Source organism: Tenrec ecaudatus, chromosome 5, assembly GCF_050624435.1.
Source record: "Tenrec ecaudatus isolate mTenEca1 chromosome 5, mTenEca1.hap1, whole genome shotgun sequence".
NCBI classification, from domain to species: Eukaryota; Metazoa; Chordata; class Mammalia; order Afrosoricida; family Tenrecidae; genus Tenrec; species Tenrec ecaudatus.
The window spans coordinates 137,289,882-137,303,994 of record NC_134534.1 but is presented as its reverse complement, the minus strand read 5'-3'; the positions used below and the strand labels follow the sequence as shown (position 1 = coordinate 137,303,994).

The window sequence follows — 14,113 nt, the reverse complement described above, 5'->3', positions numbered from 1 at the left end:
ACGCGGCTTTGGACTGAGCTTCATTTTCAGGAGATCACGCAAGCGTGAAAGTCAACAAAGGCCGACTTTTCAAACGGCACGTGGAGAACCTGCCTCAGCAAATCTCTTAGAAAGGGGGTTCCGGTGGAGATTCAGCAGCCGGTGGAAGGGGAAGACCTACCTGTAGGTGTCTCCTCTCTTCCAAAGGCATCCGACTGCCTCTTCGTTCTGAGACGGGGCTAGTCATGCCAGTGGGGGACTGTGTCCCCCTCATGACCATGGGTGAGGTGGCAGTCTCTCACATCAACCCCAGAATCTCTAGGTTGCGTTGCTTTAGTCCCGGTAGCACCTTTTCAATAATTTTCTTCTCCGGGTTTAAGGCCAGTCTGTTATTTTGGCCATAGGAATGTCACTTGATGCGTTCAGCCACGCACAATTACTATTCGGTTCCAAAGCCCCCTGTCGAAAGAAGATTCTAAAAAATAAATCACTAAGAACTGGCTAGAAAAAGAATTTTTCGTCCTCATAACACATTGTTAATGATTCAACATGCTCTGTGTGTCTCATTAAAATGTGACATACTGCATGCTCCATCTAAATAAGAGCCTTAGACTATTGACCCAGTGAAGTTCAGTGCAAGTGTTGGAGCACAAGCTTGATGAAAATGATGATGCTCCTGATCTCCCTTGGGGGGAGGAGGGTGTACGAGGCTCTCGATGATCCTTTGAATGAGCTCGTTCAGTGATGCTTGGCTCTGGAACACAGAGTCAGTTCACCATTAAAACGCATATGCCCATAGAGTTCAATTGGGCGAAGTGTTTCCTGGAAGTGGGAAGGATTTGAGGGCTTCCTTTGGGCAAATAGCCTCTAACCATCCTTCCTTTGAGGTGTTGCGAGTTTATGAAGTAAATGAGGACACAGTCGTCCTCCTGGAAGCAACACTGATTCAGCCCCACTGGGACTCTGCGGTGAAGGCAGATGAAAGATGCAACGGCTGCCTGTTAGAACCACGTGGTTTTTTCAAAAACAATCAAACTCACCACCCTAGGCTTCGCCCCAGACTAACACCATAGTCTCTGGGAGGAAGCGTGGTATCAGCATAGTTTAAACTTTTCTCAGGTGTTTCCAATGTGTAGTCAAGGCTAGTGGCTGCGCAGTGCTGAGTAACTCTCACCGGACGTTAGTACTTCCTGAAGCCTGCAAGCACCGCCCTAAAAGCAGCTGTTCCTGGTGACATGTGCATCTCCAATAGCACCATCGTCATCAGAAGTGAAAAGAAAGAACCAGGAGTCGCAAGTAATGTGATTTATCCTTTCAAAATTATGTGAACTAAACCAGACCTAGGTGCCAAGTTTCAGAGATAAGGTTGTTCATTGCAACTAGTTTTTATAACTGTCCCCGTGGGTGGTCAGTTAAGAATATACAGAGATACACAGAGCTAGTGGAAGACTGCGTTCTTGTTCTAGGAATCTGGAATTCATCAATTCTGGAAACTGACATTCTGGACAAAGGTATCTAGCTAATTTGTGGGATGCAGCAAAATGAAAATGTGGGGTTCATTGTTCAAGGAATTAGTAACACTTGAAGCTGGTGTTAGCAGAGCATTAAACCAAACAGGGCTATTCTGGCAGGGTAGTGGTGGTGGTGGTGGGAGGGGTCCTGTGTGACTGCACAGGTCCCCCACTCTGATTCTAGTGTGACTGCACAGGTCCCCCACTCTGATTCTAGAGGAGGCAGGCAGGCAGGTGCTCAATAAAAAAAAAAGACGAGTGAGTAAATGATACAGCATGTGAGACGATGGTAAGATCTATGGAAGGAAAACAAGTTGAGGCAAGAAGGAGGCAGTCAAATTGCAATTTTAAATTGGATGATCCGAGTAGGTGTCCATGGAGAAATGAGATTTGAGCAGAGGTTTGCAGGCCGTGAAGGAGTCTGTCACCAAGATAACTGGCGGGGGAGGGGGGGCGGAATGCAGGTGGGAGAACTAGCTAGAACAAAGGTCCCAGGACTAGGAGTGTGCCTGGTGGCTGACCAAGCACAACTGGTGAGGCGTTTAGAGGGATAGGAGACTGGATCACATAGGGCCCTATAGCTTATTGTAAAGATTTTGACTTGACCTTTTACAAAGCTATCTCTGTAGAGGAGTCTGGAGGAGGAAAGCAGAAAGTCAGTGAAAACAGCAAAAGCACTGCTGCAGTAATCCAGAGAGAGGGAGCGAGGGAAAACAAATGAATGTGAAAAAATATATGTATATATAATCTCCTAGCATGGGAAAAATGTCTTCAATTGGACATCCCCTTACAGAAGGGTCGTGGGCAGAAGACGGGCCATTTGGGTGCAATATAGCACTGATGAAACACATACAGTTTTCCTCTAGTTCTTTAATGCTTCCTCCCCACCCCCCGCCCCGCCCAGTACCACAACCCTAATTCTACCATACAAATCTGGCTAGACCAGAAGATGTACATGGGTACAGATGGGAGCTGAAAACACAGGGAATCCAGGACAGATAAACCCCTTGGGGCCAATATTGAGAGTAGCCATACCAGGAGGGGAAGGGGAAGGTAGGGGGAGAAAGGGGGAACCAATCCCAATGATGTACCTATAACCATGTTTCAGGGGGATGGACAACAGAAAAGTGGGTAAAGGGAGACATCGGTCAGTGCAAGACTTGAAAAAAATAATTAATTTATAAATTTTCAAGGGATCATGAGGGAGGGAGGGGAGAAATGAGATGATACCAAGGACTCAAGTAGAAAGAAAATGTTTTGAAAATGATGACAACAAATGTACAAATGTGCTTGACACAGTGGATGAATGTATGGATTGTGATGAGTTGTATGTGCCCCCAATGAGTTGGTTTTTTTTGAAGAGCAGTCCACAATGCAGAAGCAAACTTCCATATTTTCCTCCTGCAGAGCGACTGATAGGTTTGAACCACTGACCTGCTGACCAGCAGCTGAGCACTGGAACGACACCAGCAGCCGCCGCACTCCTTAACCAGGTTAATGTTTCCACTAATTATGATCGTAGGATTCCATGCCTCTGCTTGGTATCTCTGACTTGTTTTCTTCGAGCTCGAAGCTCCTGACACTAGAATCAGGTATGTCTAGGCCCACCCTAGAAATTGCCCTTTAGTAGGTATTGAAAGAATAATTGAGTAACAAGCCTTACCTATTATAGGTGAAGGAATTAGCAGCTTTTCTGAGCTGTGTTTTGATTTCAACTCTATGATCCAATGAGATCAGAGGAGAATTTGTCACCGAGGGTACAGTTGCATAAAAGGCCAATGCTGATTGGTGGCATTTGAGTTCTAGACTTTGCTAGCTTGTTGATGGATAACAATTAAGATTTTTAAGGGGGGAGGGGGTCACAAAGCATAGCAGTTAAATGCAATGCTGAGCATTTATTGCATAACAAATGGATCAGCTGGCACAGCCTTACTGAACTCTATGCAACCGCAGAAATGTTGTTGCTTTGGCTCCAGCATAGCACTACGCCCACCACTGAGAGTGCCTACAATATGCAGGCAAGGCCCTACCAGGCAGCCAACGTGGAAGTGGCCAACATTTTTCTCATAGCAGATCCACTCCCCCAAAACACCCCAAAATATTGTGCTGGAAAGGGCCTATTTTTGTGGCAATGACTTGTATTTCAAAAGTGCTGGAAGCTTGTTGCTCGGAACACCCACGAAGCAGATGGCTGCTGAATTTTAAGAAAAACCACTGAGAGAGACTTGCAAGGGCCTTTCCCCATTAGAGGAAGACTACCCTTAAAGGTAGTCGCAGATTGCCCACCTGTAAGAAAAACCCTGACCACATCCCTTTGAGAATGACTATTCGTGGCAGGCAAGGAACATGTGTGACACAATATTTTACAAATACTTCCAGTTTGGGGAGAGCCAGGGACTATTTCTTGATGCCATCTTTTAGAAAAGACATACTAGGGAAATGAGCAATGTCCACGATGACCTGTTGGTGACAAAATAAAATGTAGCAAAAGAAGTGGCTATATTATACACAATATCCACCGGTATGTCTAGGAGCTCAGATTCCATAGGAAAACCCTCAACCCTTATAACAGGGGTGTTCAATATGTCAACTGTGATCTACTAGTCGATGGCAAATGTAGTGTGGGTAGATCGCATGGCATTAAAAAAATAGACATATGCCTATCATCAATCCTGTCACAGTGCAGTCAATGAGATGCAATCTTAGTTGTCAAATGCATGTGCAAACAACCGCGGTAAGTGCAGCAAAACTGACAAGCTAAAGTCATCGCCAATTTTCAGACCTTGTTTTTTTTTCTCTTAAACATAAGAAAGAATATTAAATGAGTGGGTGAGCTGGACCACATAAGAAGACAAAAATGTATCACGTTCATACGGAATGGGAGATTTTGACACTACAAGCCGACGTTCAGCTGAAGTCCAGAGCACACGAACAGTTCTGGAACTTACTCGCAGAGGGAAAGTACCCAAACACGAGAAAATGTGCTACCTCCTTGACTGCATTCTTCGGCTCTACTTATTTCTGTGAGTCAGCCTTTGCCCACATCAAGATCATTAAGTCCAAGTTCTGTTCCACCATGACTGATGACCATTTGGAAGTGTGCTTGAGGCTGGCTGTCAGCAGCTACTGTCCGGACCATGCATCCCTGGCTCATTCCAGTCAGTGCAAGTCATCAGAGTAAACTCAGGTCATGGCAAAAAATGTACATAGTTAATTGTGCTGTGTTGTGCACTATGGACTCATGCGTTTATGCAAGGTACATAAACCTACATTGTACACATAAAGAATTCTCAATGCATTTATGAATAAATGTAATAAATAAGTAATTTTGACTTGATCATTTTATAAGTAGCTTGCATGCTGAATAAGTGTGAGCCCCCCTGCCTTATAAGGAGGACGTGGACATTAAGTGTTAGCTGGGGGGGATTAGGTAGTGTGATGAAACAAAATGTGTAGAATTGGGGAATGTAAAACTGGTGATGTGCTCTGGAAACCTCCACCAATTCACAATATAAAGTTAAAAAAGAGAAAAATACTAAAAGAAAAACCCAGAACTGCGTGAAGGGAATCTGATCACAGGACACAGGAAACTACAGGATGGACACCAATACACATTGCACCACTTCTTGGTACTGGTAGAATTGTTCATCCTGTATGACTGTGGAGTATGTCTAGTCTCACATGCATTATCTATCATCCAAAGTTATGCTTTGGGGCTGTTTGTTTTTGTCTCCACGTTCACAGCAGAGCATTTTGGTTTCATATTTCACAACGTTGATAAGTGTAATTGTATTTATGAAGGAGCAGGAGACACATCGTTTGTCAATTCTATAATTAAGAGAAGGCTTTCTTCCCATCTGAATGGAGTGAAAAAAATATTTTCTGCATTTGGATTGCGCAATAAACCAAGACACCGAAGAAGTAGACGGCTCACTGCCAGGGAGCAAATCCTCCCCCCAGGAAGTTTTGCCTGTGATATGGACCACTTTTCCGAGTGCCTGAGACGTACTAAGCTTTTGCATTTATTCTTTCCAATTCTCTGAGGTGAGTCCCTTCACAGGTCAGACAATTGAGGTGTCAAAAAGAAGCAGGTAACCAGCTCAAGGTTACAGGCAGAAGTTGTGAAACTCTGGGGTTGGCAGCTTGCGTTTAGTCCCGGGATTCCATGTTACATTGAGTTTCACACGCAAACAAAATACCTGGAGATCTTGCTGAACACATTCCAGTTGAGTAGTTCTGGAGTGGGGTCTGAGAGTCTGCATTTTTACCAAGCTCCTCAGTGATGCTGTGTCAACTGAATCAAGGACCATGGTTTGAGAAGGGGGTGCTATACTCGGTAATGCAAAGAGTGCTGGTGGTGTAGGGCTCACTAAGTCAGCTGCTGGCCAAAAAGGGCAGCATTTCCAACACAGCACGGCCTTCTGGGGGACGTGGGTGCAGCAGTCTGCTTCCATCAAGGTTTACCCCTTTGGAAAGCCTCCACGGCAGGTCTACTATGAGCTGGAGTAGACTTGACAGTAATGGTGTCCTACTACCCAGGCCAATGCCAGCGCCTTCTTTTTCAACAGGAGTGTGAGATTATGAGCTGGGAGTCCAGCACCTTGATTATTTGACCCTGATACATTTGAGACATCATGGAGACAAGTTACAAATCCAGAAGCAATAGTGGTTATGGAATGCATACATTTGCATGTATTTTTACAGTAAAAATGCATTAAAAATCTTTCACAAAAGAAACTTAAAAAATACAAGTTCGGTGTCAAGTTCTCCCGGCCCACTAAACATTCTTTCAGGCATCAACTGTGTAACAGGGAGCGAGGATTTCTTAAACAATTTGATTTAATCATACAACGTATTCATCCGTCATCTCTCATCAAGACATTTACATGAAGTGGGAGTCAGGGAAAGTAGGCTCACAAGAGATCAGTCTCCAATTTAAGGTTACAGTAGTTCAGAAAAAACTATGTCTTTCTGCTTAATGCATAGTCCCTGTACAGTACAGTATTTCCAAAGCAAACCTCAAGTGTGAAACCCGGTGACAGGGCCACACCAAAAGTCCTCACTGGCTGAGACAAGCCCAGGTGGGCAGCTCCTAGGCTAGAAAACGCCAAACATGGATCTGTCCACTTTGGGATGTACTACAAAAAGCAACTTGATTTCATTTGTTTAGAAACATGGACCACAATTGAAAGCATCAGTCATTTAACATCACAGGTTGGGCGAGTAACAGGGAAAAATCCTAGCAGTTGAGCCGAAGAAGGACATCTCCAAGTTGGCTCGTAAGACAACTGATGGAAAAGAACATCATGGTTCCATGATAGTCTTCCTCAACTCTACTACTACAGCCCAATGCATATTCTGAAGGGAAACTTTATTTGATAACAAAAATAGCATTCACAGACTTTCTCCTCCTTGTCCGCTATAGAATGTACATTGTGCCTATTCCAGAAAAGGAACTTGTTTCGTGAAGGTCCACACAACTACAGCTACACAACGTAATGTTATGGAGAAGCCCATAAGTCAAATAAAGCTATGAACAGTGGAGTATTTATAGATGCATAGTGTTTTACAAAAGATTGGCCCACATGCTGCTTGCTGTTCATCAACACAGACCGAGCATTAAGTCCATAGCACATACTGCAAGACGTAATGAGTGAACAGAGAATGCACATGAGCGCTTCATAATTCACAAGCAAGCTCACCATGGGGAGAGCGATACTCACACCAGCGTAAGCTTTAGAGAATGACTGATACAGTTTCCATCGTAAAACCGCTTTACATACCTGATTTGGTTTACATTAAGATCTATCCCCATGAATCCTTTTGTTCCATATTCAGCATTCAACACATACCACATTCCTCACAGCTAAATTTTTGTTATAAATTCTCTTTTATACAAGAAAAAAAAGGCAACAGTTGCTTTGTTTTTCCAACGGGCTCTATTAATTACAATTTTTAACTCTGTACAATAATTGGCTTGTTTTCTGTTTTCTTCTTCTTCTTTTTCTATGGACCCATGGGAACAACAGTGATTGACTTGCAAAGCTTTGTGTTTCTTTTTTTTTTTCTCTCTAGCTTTGTGTTTCTATGGAAAATGCAAAACAGTGCTAAGGAGACCTAGGATGTGCTGTAAGCAGCAGTTTGCCGGAAGGCCCAACAGGTCCAAGCAAACCTTTTGGCTCAGCTAGGCAGTAATCCACTGAAACAACATCGCAGGGCGACAGCAGACCCGGTCACCCCTCCGGTGGGATCACAAAAGAATGGGTCACTGAAGAAAAAAAATTGTGTTTTGTTCTGCTGTTCAAAGACACAAAAGGCAGGGTTCTGTGGGCAGAGGTTTCCCAACCAGATCTAGGATCCTTGGGATCGCATCCTTCTTTACTGCTCCATCAATCATCCTGGAGATGTCTCACCTGGAAATCAGCTAGTTCTAAGAATGAATAAATACCTCCAACCCTCCCTACTTTAAACATCAATGGAGAGGCTCCTTGCACCAGGGCTCAGTCCCCCAGCCCCAGTTTGGCAAGAGACAAGCAGCGGTTTAAACAGACAGGAGGAGCGTGTCTTCTGTACTGGAGTTTTCTGCTTCTCTGAACTGGCCATGTTCAGTATCGAATCAGACCTGACGACGCAGGTGTTTTTCATGCATACTTCTAGTCCTTGAGCACAACTCTCAGGGCACTGCCTTACGGAGATCTTATCTCTCGGCGGCGGGGATGCCAATGAGTGACCATCTGCTTAGGCTGTCTGGGTAACGGCGGCCAATTCCCTGCCTGTGTGCCTTTCCAGGACCAGGGAGGGTTCAACCTGTGATCTGACCCAACAGAAAGTCAAGAACTTAAAACTGTTTTGCGCTGTGTAGCTTTCCTATAAATATCCTTCATTTGTAAATAGTAGTCTCTTCAAATAGTTTGCTTAGTTTTATGATAGTTAGCAATCCTACGCTGTTCTCAAAAGTCCTCAGCTTTTACCAATATAACTTTGCCTTTCTACTGGTGTATAAAAAAAACTCCTAACTACGGTTTAAGCACTAGGTCACTACAGAACTCTGTATCGAATTAATTAAATTTAATCAATAATCTCCCTTACTTAGAGAAAATTAATAACCCCATTTTCCCAGGAGAGAGAGATTGCCCTCCTCCTAACCCCCAAAAGAGAGGCAGTAACAACTCTTGACAAGTCTACAATTTATGTAGAAACAAAATGTATATCCCTTTGGGCTAACATTTGGCAAATAATCTCCCCCCAAAAAGTATGCATTTAAAAATACTTTCTTTAATATTATACATCAGCACAACACTTTTCATATATATTTTTTTTCTTACAAGATTTCAAATGCAGAAAATGTTCGTTGCCAGTCATAGGATCCTCAGGTGTCAGCCGCTTTATGGGGTAAGAACGTCAATGAGGGCATCTCAGGTGTGGGACCTTTCCTCCGACCACCTTTGACACAGTAAAGGCCGGCCGGCGACTCGGTCTCAGATGCTGAGGTCGGTGCTACATTCTTTGGGAGGCCGCCGGCGCTGCTCCGGGGGGTGTCTGCAACTCCGGCTGCCATCCTGCTTCAGACTGGCCTCTTCTCTCTCCCGGTGGCCGACTCTGTCCCCCCTGTTCCTTTTCTCCAGGGACCGCTCTCTCCTTCTCTCGGGGGACTTGGTTCGCCTCCGGTCAGTGGATTTGGCTCTCCTCTCGGGGGACCCTGCTCTCCTCCGCTCTGGAGATCGTTTCTGGTCCAAGAGTCTCTCGAGAGACCTCCTCCTCCGGCCGGGGGACCCGTCTCTTCGGCGGGTGGGTGACCGCTCCCGCCTCCTCTCGGGGGAAGCCCCCCCTCTTTTGTCGTGTTTCTCTCTCCTCTCCAAAGTATTGTCAGCGCTCCGGGTGCCTTCCCTCCACTTCTCGGGAGCCTTTCTCTTGGGTCCATTGGCCACCATCCGCTCCGGCGGTGTACCTCTCTGGCCCTCTGCTGCCCGGTCCTTGGGTCGGCACCCCCCCACGTCGGGGTTTCGAGAAGTTCCATTCCACGTGTGGTGTGCACTGAGCTGGCTGCCCTGCTCTCTGGGGCCTTTGGGGTCTTTCCCGTGCGCCCGCTTTTCCCCGTGCTGTAATGATTTGTGAAGGTGGGGTGGGTAACTGGACTCCAAGGCAGGATGCTGTTGGCGGTCGGATGGCCCGCTTCTCATTTCCGAAACACCTTGTGGACTGGTGGGGGCGCCGTGCTGGTCGCTGCTGGGGTCTGCAAGGGAAATAAACCACAGTTTGGTATGAAGCACCTTCAGCTCCTGCCACCAATCCCACAGGAGAGATCCCATAAGTCACAACAAACAAACAGCTGTTAAAGCGACCAGACCCAAAGCCAACAGAATCTGGGTTAATTAGGAAGAACAGCAAAGGTTATGCTCTAGCACTGGGGGTTTTTAGCACCTGATCTATTCTCTGCACTCAAGACAGGAAGCATTGACGAACTCAACGCTGGTCATAATTTTAGTCTTAAAGACACAAGCCAAATAATTTATCTAGGAGTATCAAAACCGCACACTGTTTTGCTCTTTATTGCCCACCCACCAGCCCTCTCCCCCTACGCACCCCACTTCCTCCCACCCCATCGCTTGAGGAAAGTCTTCCCTTTAAAGAGCATTTGTTTGGATTTGCTTAAAAATAATCTGGGCTGTGGGCCTGAAGGGGCACGGGGAACTTCCTAGGGGTCGGGGAAAAGTCGAGATCGTGACCTGGGAGGTATTGTATCTATCTATATACATGGGTGCACATAGAGGTGGATGATTCCCTCTTCAGAATTCAGGATTTATACATTTCCCTGCATGAACATCCAGCGGGGCGAGTAAAGGGAGGGATAAAGGCTGTTAGTCAGACATTGATAATTATGCAATTCTCTGCTTTTTTTGTAAATTGAAAAATAAAGAACCGTTTTTTTGTGTGTTTTGTTTTAATCCGGAGTTTCTAATATATTTTTTAAATGTGGGGAGGGGACAGGAAGGGGCTGTCAGATGGGCCACAGACAGAAAACTTGGGAAGTGCTTTTCTTGTTAATACCCCACATTCAGAGTGGCATCTCCAAGCCATGCAAGGACTTGGTTGCTTTGCACGCCATCAAGAGACTTCTAGCCTTGAGAGCAGGCAGTCGCTGGGGGTTCTTACTGAACGCTTTGAAAGGGCACTAGAAATGTCTTGGGTGGCATCCTAAGTACTAGAGAGCCCGCTTCAAATCAGGACTTCTTTGTTGCAACCCAAGTCAAGTTATACCCATGATATTATTCCAGGCAAAGGACCCTGAAATGACAGGTGTCATGTCGGGAGAACCTGTGTGACAGATGTGGGATTTGTGGGTACCCTTCCAAGCTCATTCATGAAGCGACCAGGTCCACCGTACATTATCTGCTTCATAGGTGATGTTACACTTAGCAGGACGTTTCCCCGGAGAGGGGGCTGGTAAAGGGTTTCTGTAAGGGCAGTATAATACATCTTTTAGCCTCCATGAGCCATACAACCTGTCACAGCAACTCCATGCTGCCAAAGAAGGGACGCAGCCATAAACCCCGGCTAAAGAAGGGGGATCGCTGCGTGAGTAAGGAAAGCCAACGAAACTTTACTTACATCCACAGGCTGCATGCATGGCTTGGCCCCTGAGCTGCAGTTTGCAGAAGCACTCTCGCCTACTAGAACATCTGGTCTTCCTGTCCAGCAAGGCCCTGCTAACCTAGGCAAGAGCTCTGTGCTTCCAGGTTCTTCCTTTCTAACTTCGGGGTGGACGACACGCATGAGCACAAACAGATTCTTAGAACAGGCATTTTATGAATTGGGTGAGGAAAGCTATTTGGACCACTACCGTTAACCTAACCTTGGGGTCCCTTACATCTACTTGTAAGGCAAGGGAGGTAGCGAGACGTTCAACAGGGTCAGTGGTGTACTTACAATTCAAGGAAGGCAGGGTGCTCAGAATGAATTGCCAAACAGATCAAAATAGAGCTAAGCAGAAGCAATGAGGAAATGAGGCCACAGCACAGAAACACCTAGTATTGATTGAGCTACAAACCGTAGTTTGATTATGGCCCATAAGGTAGAAGCAAGCCTCCCCGAGCTTTTCATTTTTCATACATGCAGCGATATTAGGAGGTATCATCGCTGTAGGAGGGAGGGCCCAGCACCAAGAACAGTCAGAGAAAAAGAGAGAGAGAAAGAGAAAAAGTTGAACGTTTAGATTCCCTATAACAAAGAGGAAAGAAAAAAATAATCATCTGCATTTGTTAACATAGGGCAAAGAGAGTTTATTTGTCCAGTCAGACAGTCTAAGGCAACACTCAGATAAGGCTGCAGAGACCGCATTCAGAACAGTGACGCTTTTCAGACAGTCAGAGGGGAGAACCCAGACAATGGATGCATCCTTTTTGTTTTGTTTTTGTTTTCAAACAACTGGAACAATGACAGGCTGGCATTAGGAGAGCATTAACAATAAAACAATGAAAGAACAAAGTTCCCTCCCTCCCCCCACGACCGCGGCAGTTAAATTAAGTACAAAAAACTCATTACAAAAATAGCCTCACAGAGAAGCAGGTTCCAATCAAGTCAGAAAAATATTGGAACTTAACATATTATAACCCACTTGTGAACTCTAATCAATAGAATTAGAGGGCCTTTTTTTAAAAGTCCAAACGAAACATGGAAACATGACAGCAGCATAACCCTGGCATGTTCAAACCTTCTTGGCAATACCACGGATTCATTACATGATCTTTATTTGATTTGATTTTAGCCCAAAGAACATTGTTAGTGTTGGATTTTCATCCTCAGTGCAACAGACACAGGTGTTTGAGAAGGTACACAGGTTACTGACGATGACTCTCAAATGAAATATTACATCCAACAGAAGCAGAGGGAAGACAGAGAAGGGAGACAATGTCACACAGTCCCAGTGGCATCAACCCCCCTATCAGCCAAGGGTTAGTACAGTGCATAGTCGTGGCATCGTGTGGTTCTCAGTGGTCTCCTGGTGATTGTCCTTGTGTAAGGGGGCCTCGGCTGACGCCCGTCCCACCTCAGAGCCCGGGCCCTCTGCACTTGCACGCCAAGTCCAGCCCTAGGAAGAGGCCCTTCCAGGGAGCTGTCTTTCTCCTGGAGCCGCTTCTGAATGAAGCACCCCATCGAGTCCCAAAATGCAACTGGGAATGGTGCAGGATGACTTTCCGGGAAGAGGGTGACAACAGATAAATCCCTAATAAAGGGGACCAACATATATGGGGGCCATTCAATCACAGTTTCTATAGAAACTTTTGTAGACCTTTGGTTGGGACAAAAAAGCCCTACATCTAGGGCATAGTTTTTTTTTTGTATGTTTTTTGCTTTTTTTTTTTCCATTTTAAACAAGAATCTCAAATAAATAGGACATAATTATTATAATATACAATATTTTCCCATCAGAACACTAGGCTATGTAAAGATCACTGCCATCTACTCAACTCATGTCTATCATAGGACAACAGAACTTGAACTATAACCTGGCTTTCCACATAGGAAAGGTATAGTAACATGTTTCCCTCATGATGAGCACTGGGAATCTATTTATTTCATCTTTTATCACTGAAAAACATATGGCTAAATAGCAACAGGTTTTTGTTTTGTTTCTATGTGTTTCATAGTAGTGGGCTCAGGTGGTCTGATTTGGGGGTAAGGGACCAGTTGCGGGAGGTGGGGTGCGTGGGGGTGGAGAAGAGTTGTATCCAGAGCATATAGGAGGTAAGCAAAGCTCCCACATCGTCTCCAAATTGCACGCCTCTTAAATAACAGCATCAAGTAACCGGAAGAGGGGGAAAATTGTGCCTCCACGTATCACTCAGGAAACCTGCTTTCCTGCTGCTGAACAGGAGAGTAGTCTTTCTTTTTGTGCTAATGTCTGGATCTGAGAAACAGTTTGGCACAGTTCAAAGAAACATTCCTTCGCTCTTGGTCGGACTAGACAAAATGTTCTCTCTGATTATCAGAAAGGGGGTACAACGATCTTGTCTTGGGCCAGGCCCCGGTCCACGTAAGCAAGCAAAAGGATGAAATGTGGAGAGGTTTCAGAACAAGCGAGGCAAATAATCACATGGTGCGAAAGGCTGGTAAGACACTGGTGAATAGGGGAACGAAACGAACTTCCTGCTGCCAGTCTGGAGGCAGGTTCATGGAGTCATGCCAGGGAAGGAAGGAACGTTTTCATAGTTTGACCCACCATATTCCGGGACCGAGCCGTCTCCCCGTTTCAGAAACAGACGCACTCTTCGGCCACCGTTCTTAATCAGTTCTATGGCCCGAGAATGCTTCATGTTCTTGGTGGTCTCTCCGTTGATCTCCAAAATTTCATCGCCAATCTACAGAAGTGCAAGAGGACAACTTGAGAAGTTGGCTAAAGGGATTCCCAGACTTGGGAGGCTCTTGGAAGATTTAAAATTAATTCATTGCTCCACTCAATGAGTATGTATATCCGGCATCTTATGACGTTCCCCCAAATAAGCTAATGCTCGGTCAAAAGCTACCCCTCTGATCTCCCCCCGCCACCAATCCCCCCCTTGCCTCTCAGGCCTGATTTCATACCTGTTTTCCTTTCTTGCTCTGCCGCGATTGATTTTAACTGA

General features: G+C 45.4%; 1 protein-coding gene across 16 annotated transcripts in view; it reads right to left on the bottom strand.

Annotated features, from left to right (window-relative positions):
* Positions 1–6,159: 6,159 nt before the first annotated feature.
* The window catches only part of MAGI1 (membrane associated guanylate kinase, WW and PDZ domain containing 1), a 728,953-nt gene continuing 720,999 nt past the window's right edge, over positions 6,160–14,113 (bottom strand). For 12 of the 16 annotated variants that reach the window (XM_075549919.1, XM_075549920.1, XM_075549916.1 and 9 more), the window contains 2 exons: positions 13,711–13,849; positions 6,160–9,723 (listed from right to left, as the gene is read on the bottom strand). In XM_075549919.1, the coding sequence (XP_075406034.1) occupies positions 8,969–9,723; positions 13,711–13,849 (894 nt within the window). In that variant the 3' untranslated portion in view covers positions 6,160–8,968. Of the gene's footprint in view, positions 9,724–11,538; positions 11,628–13,710; positions 13,850–14,113 lie in introns of all 16 variants that reach the window. The other 4 variants (XM_075549926.1, XM_075549927.1, XM_075549933.1 and 1 more) reach the window with 1 other exon arrangement.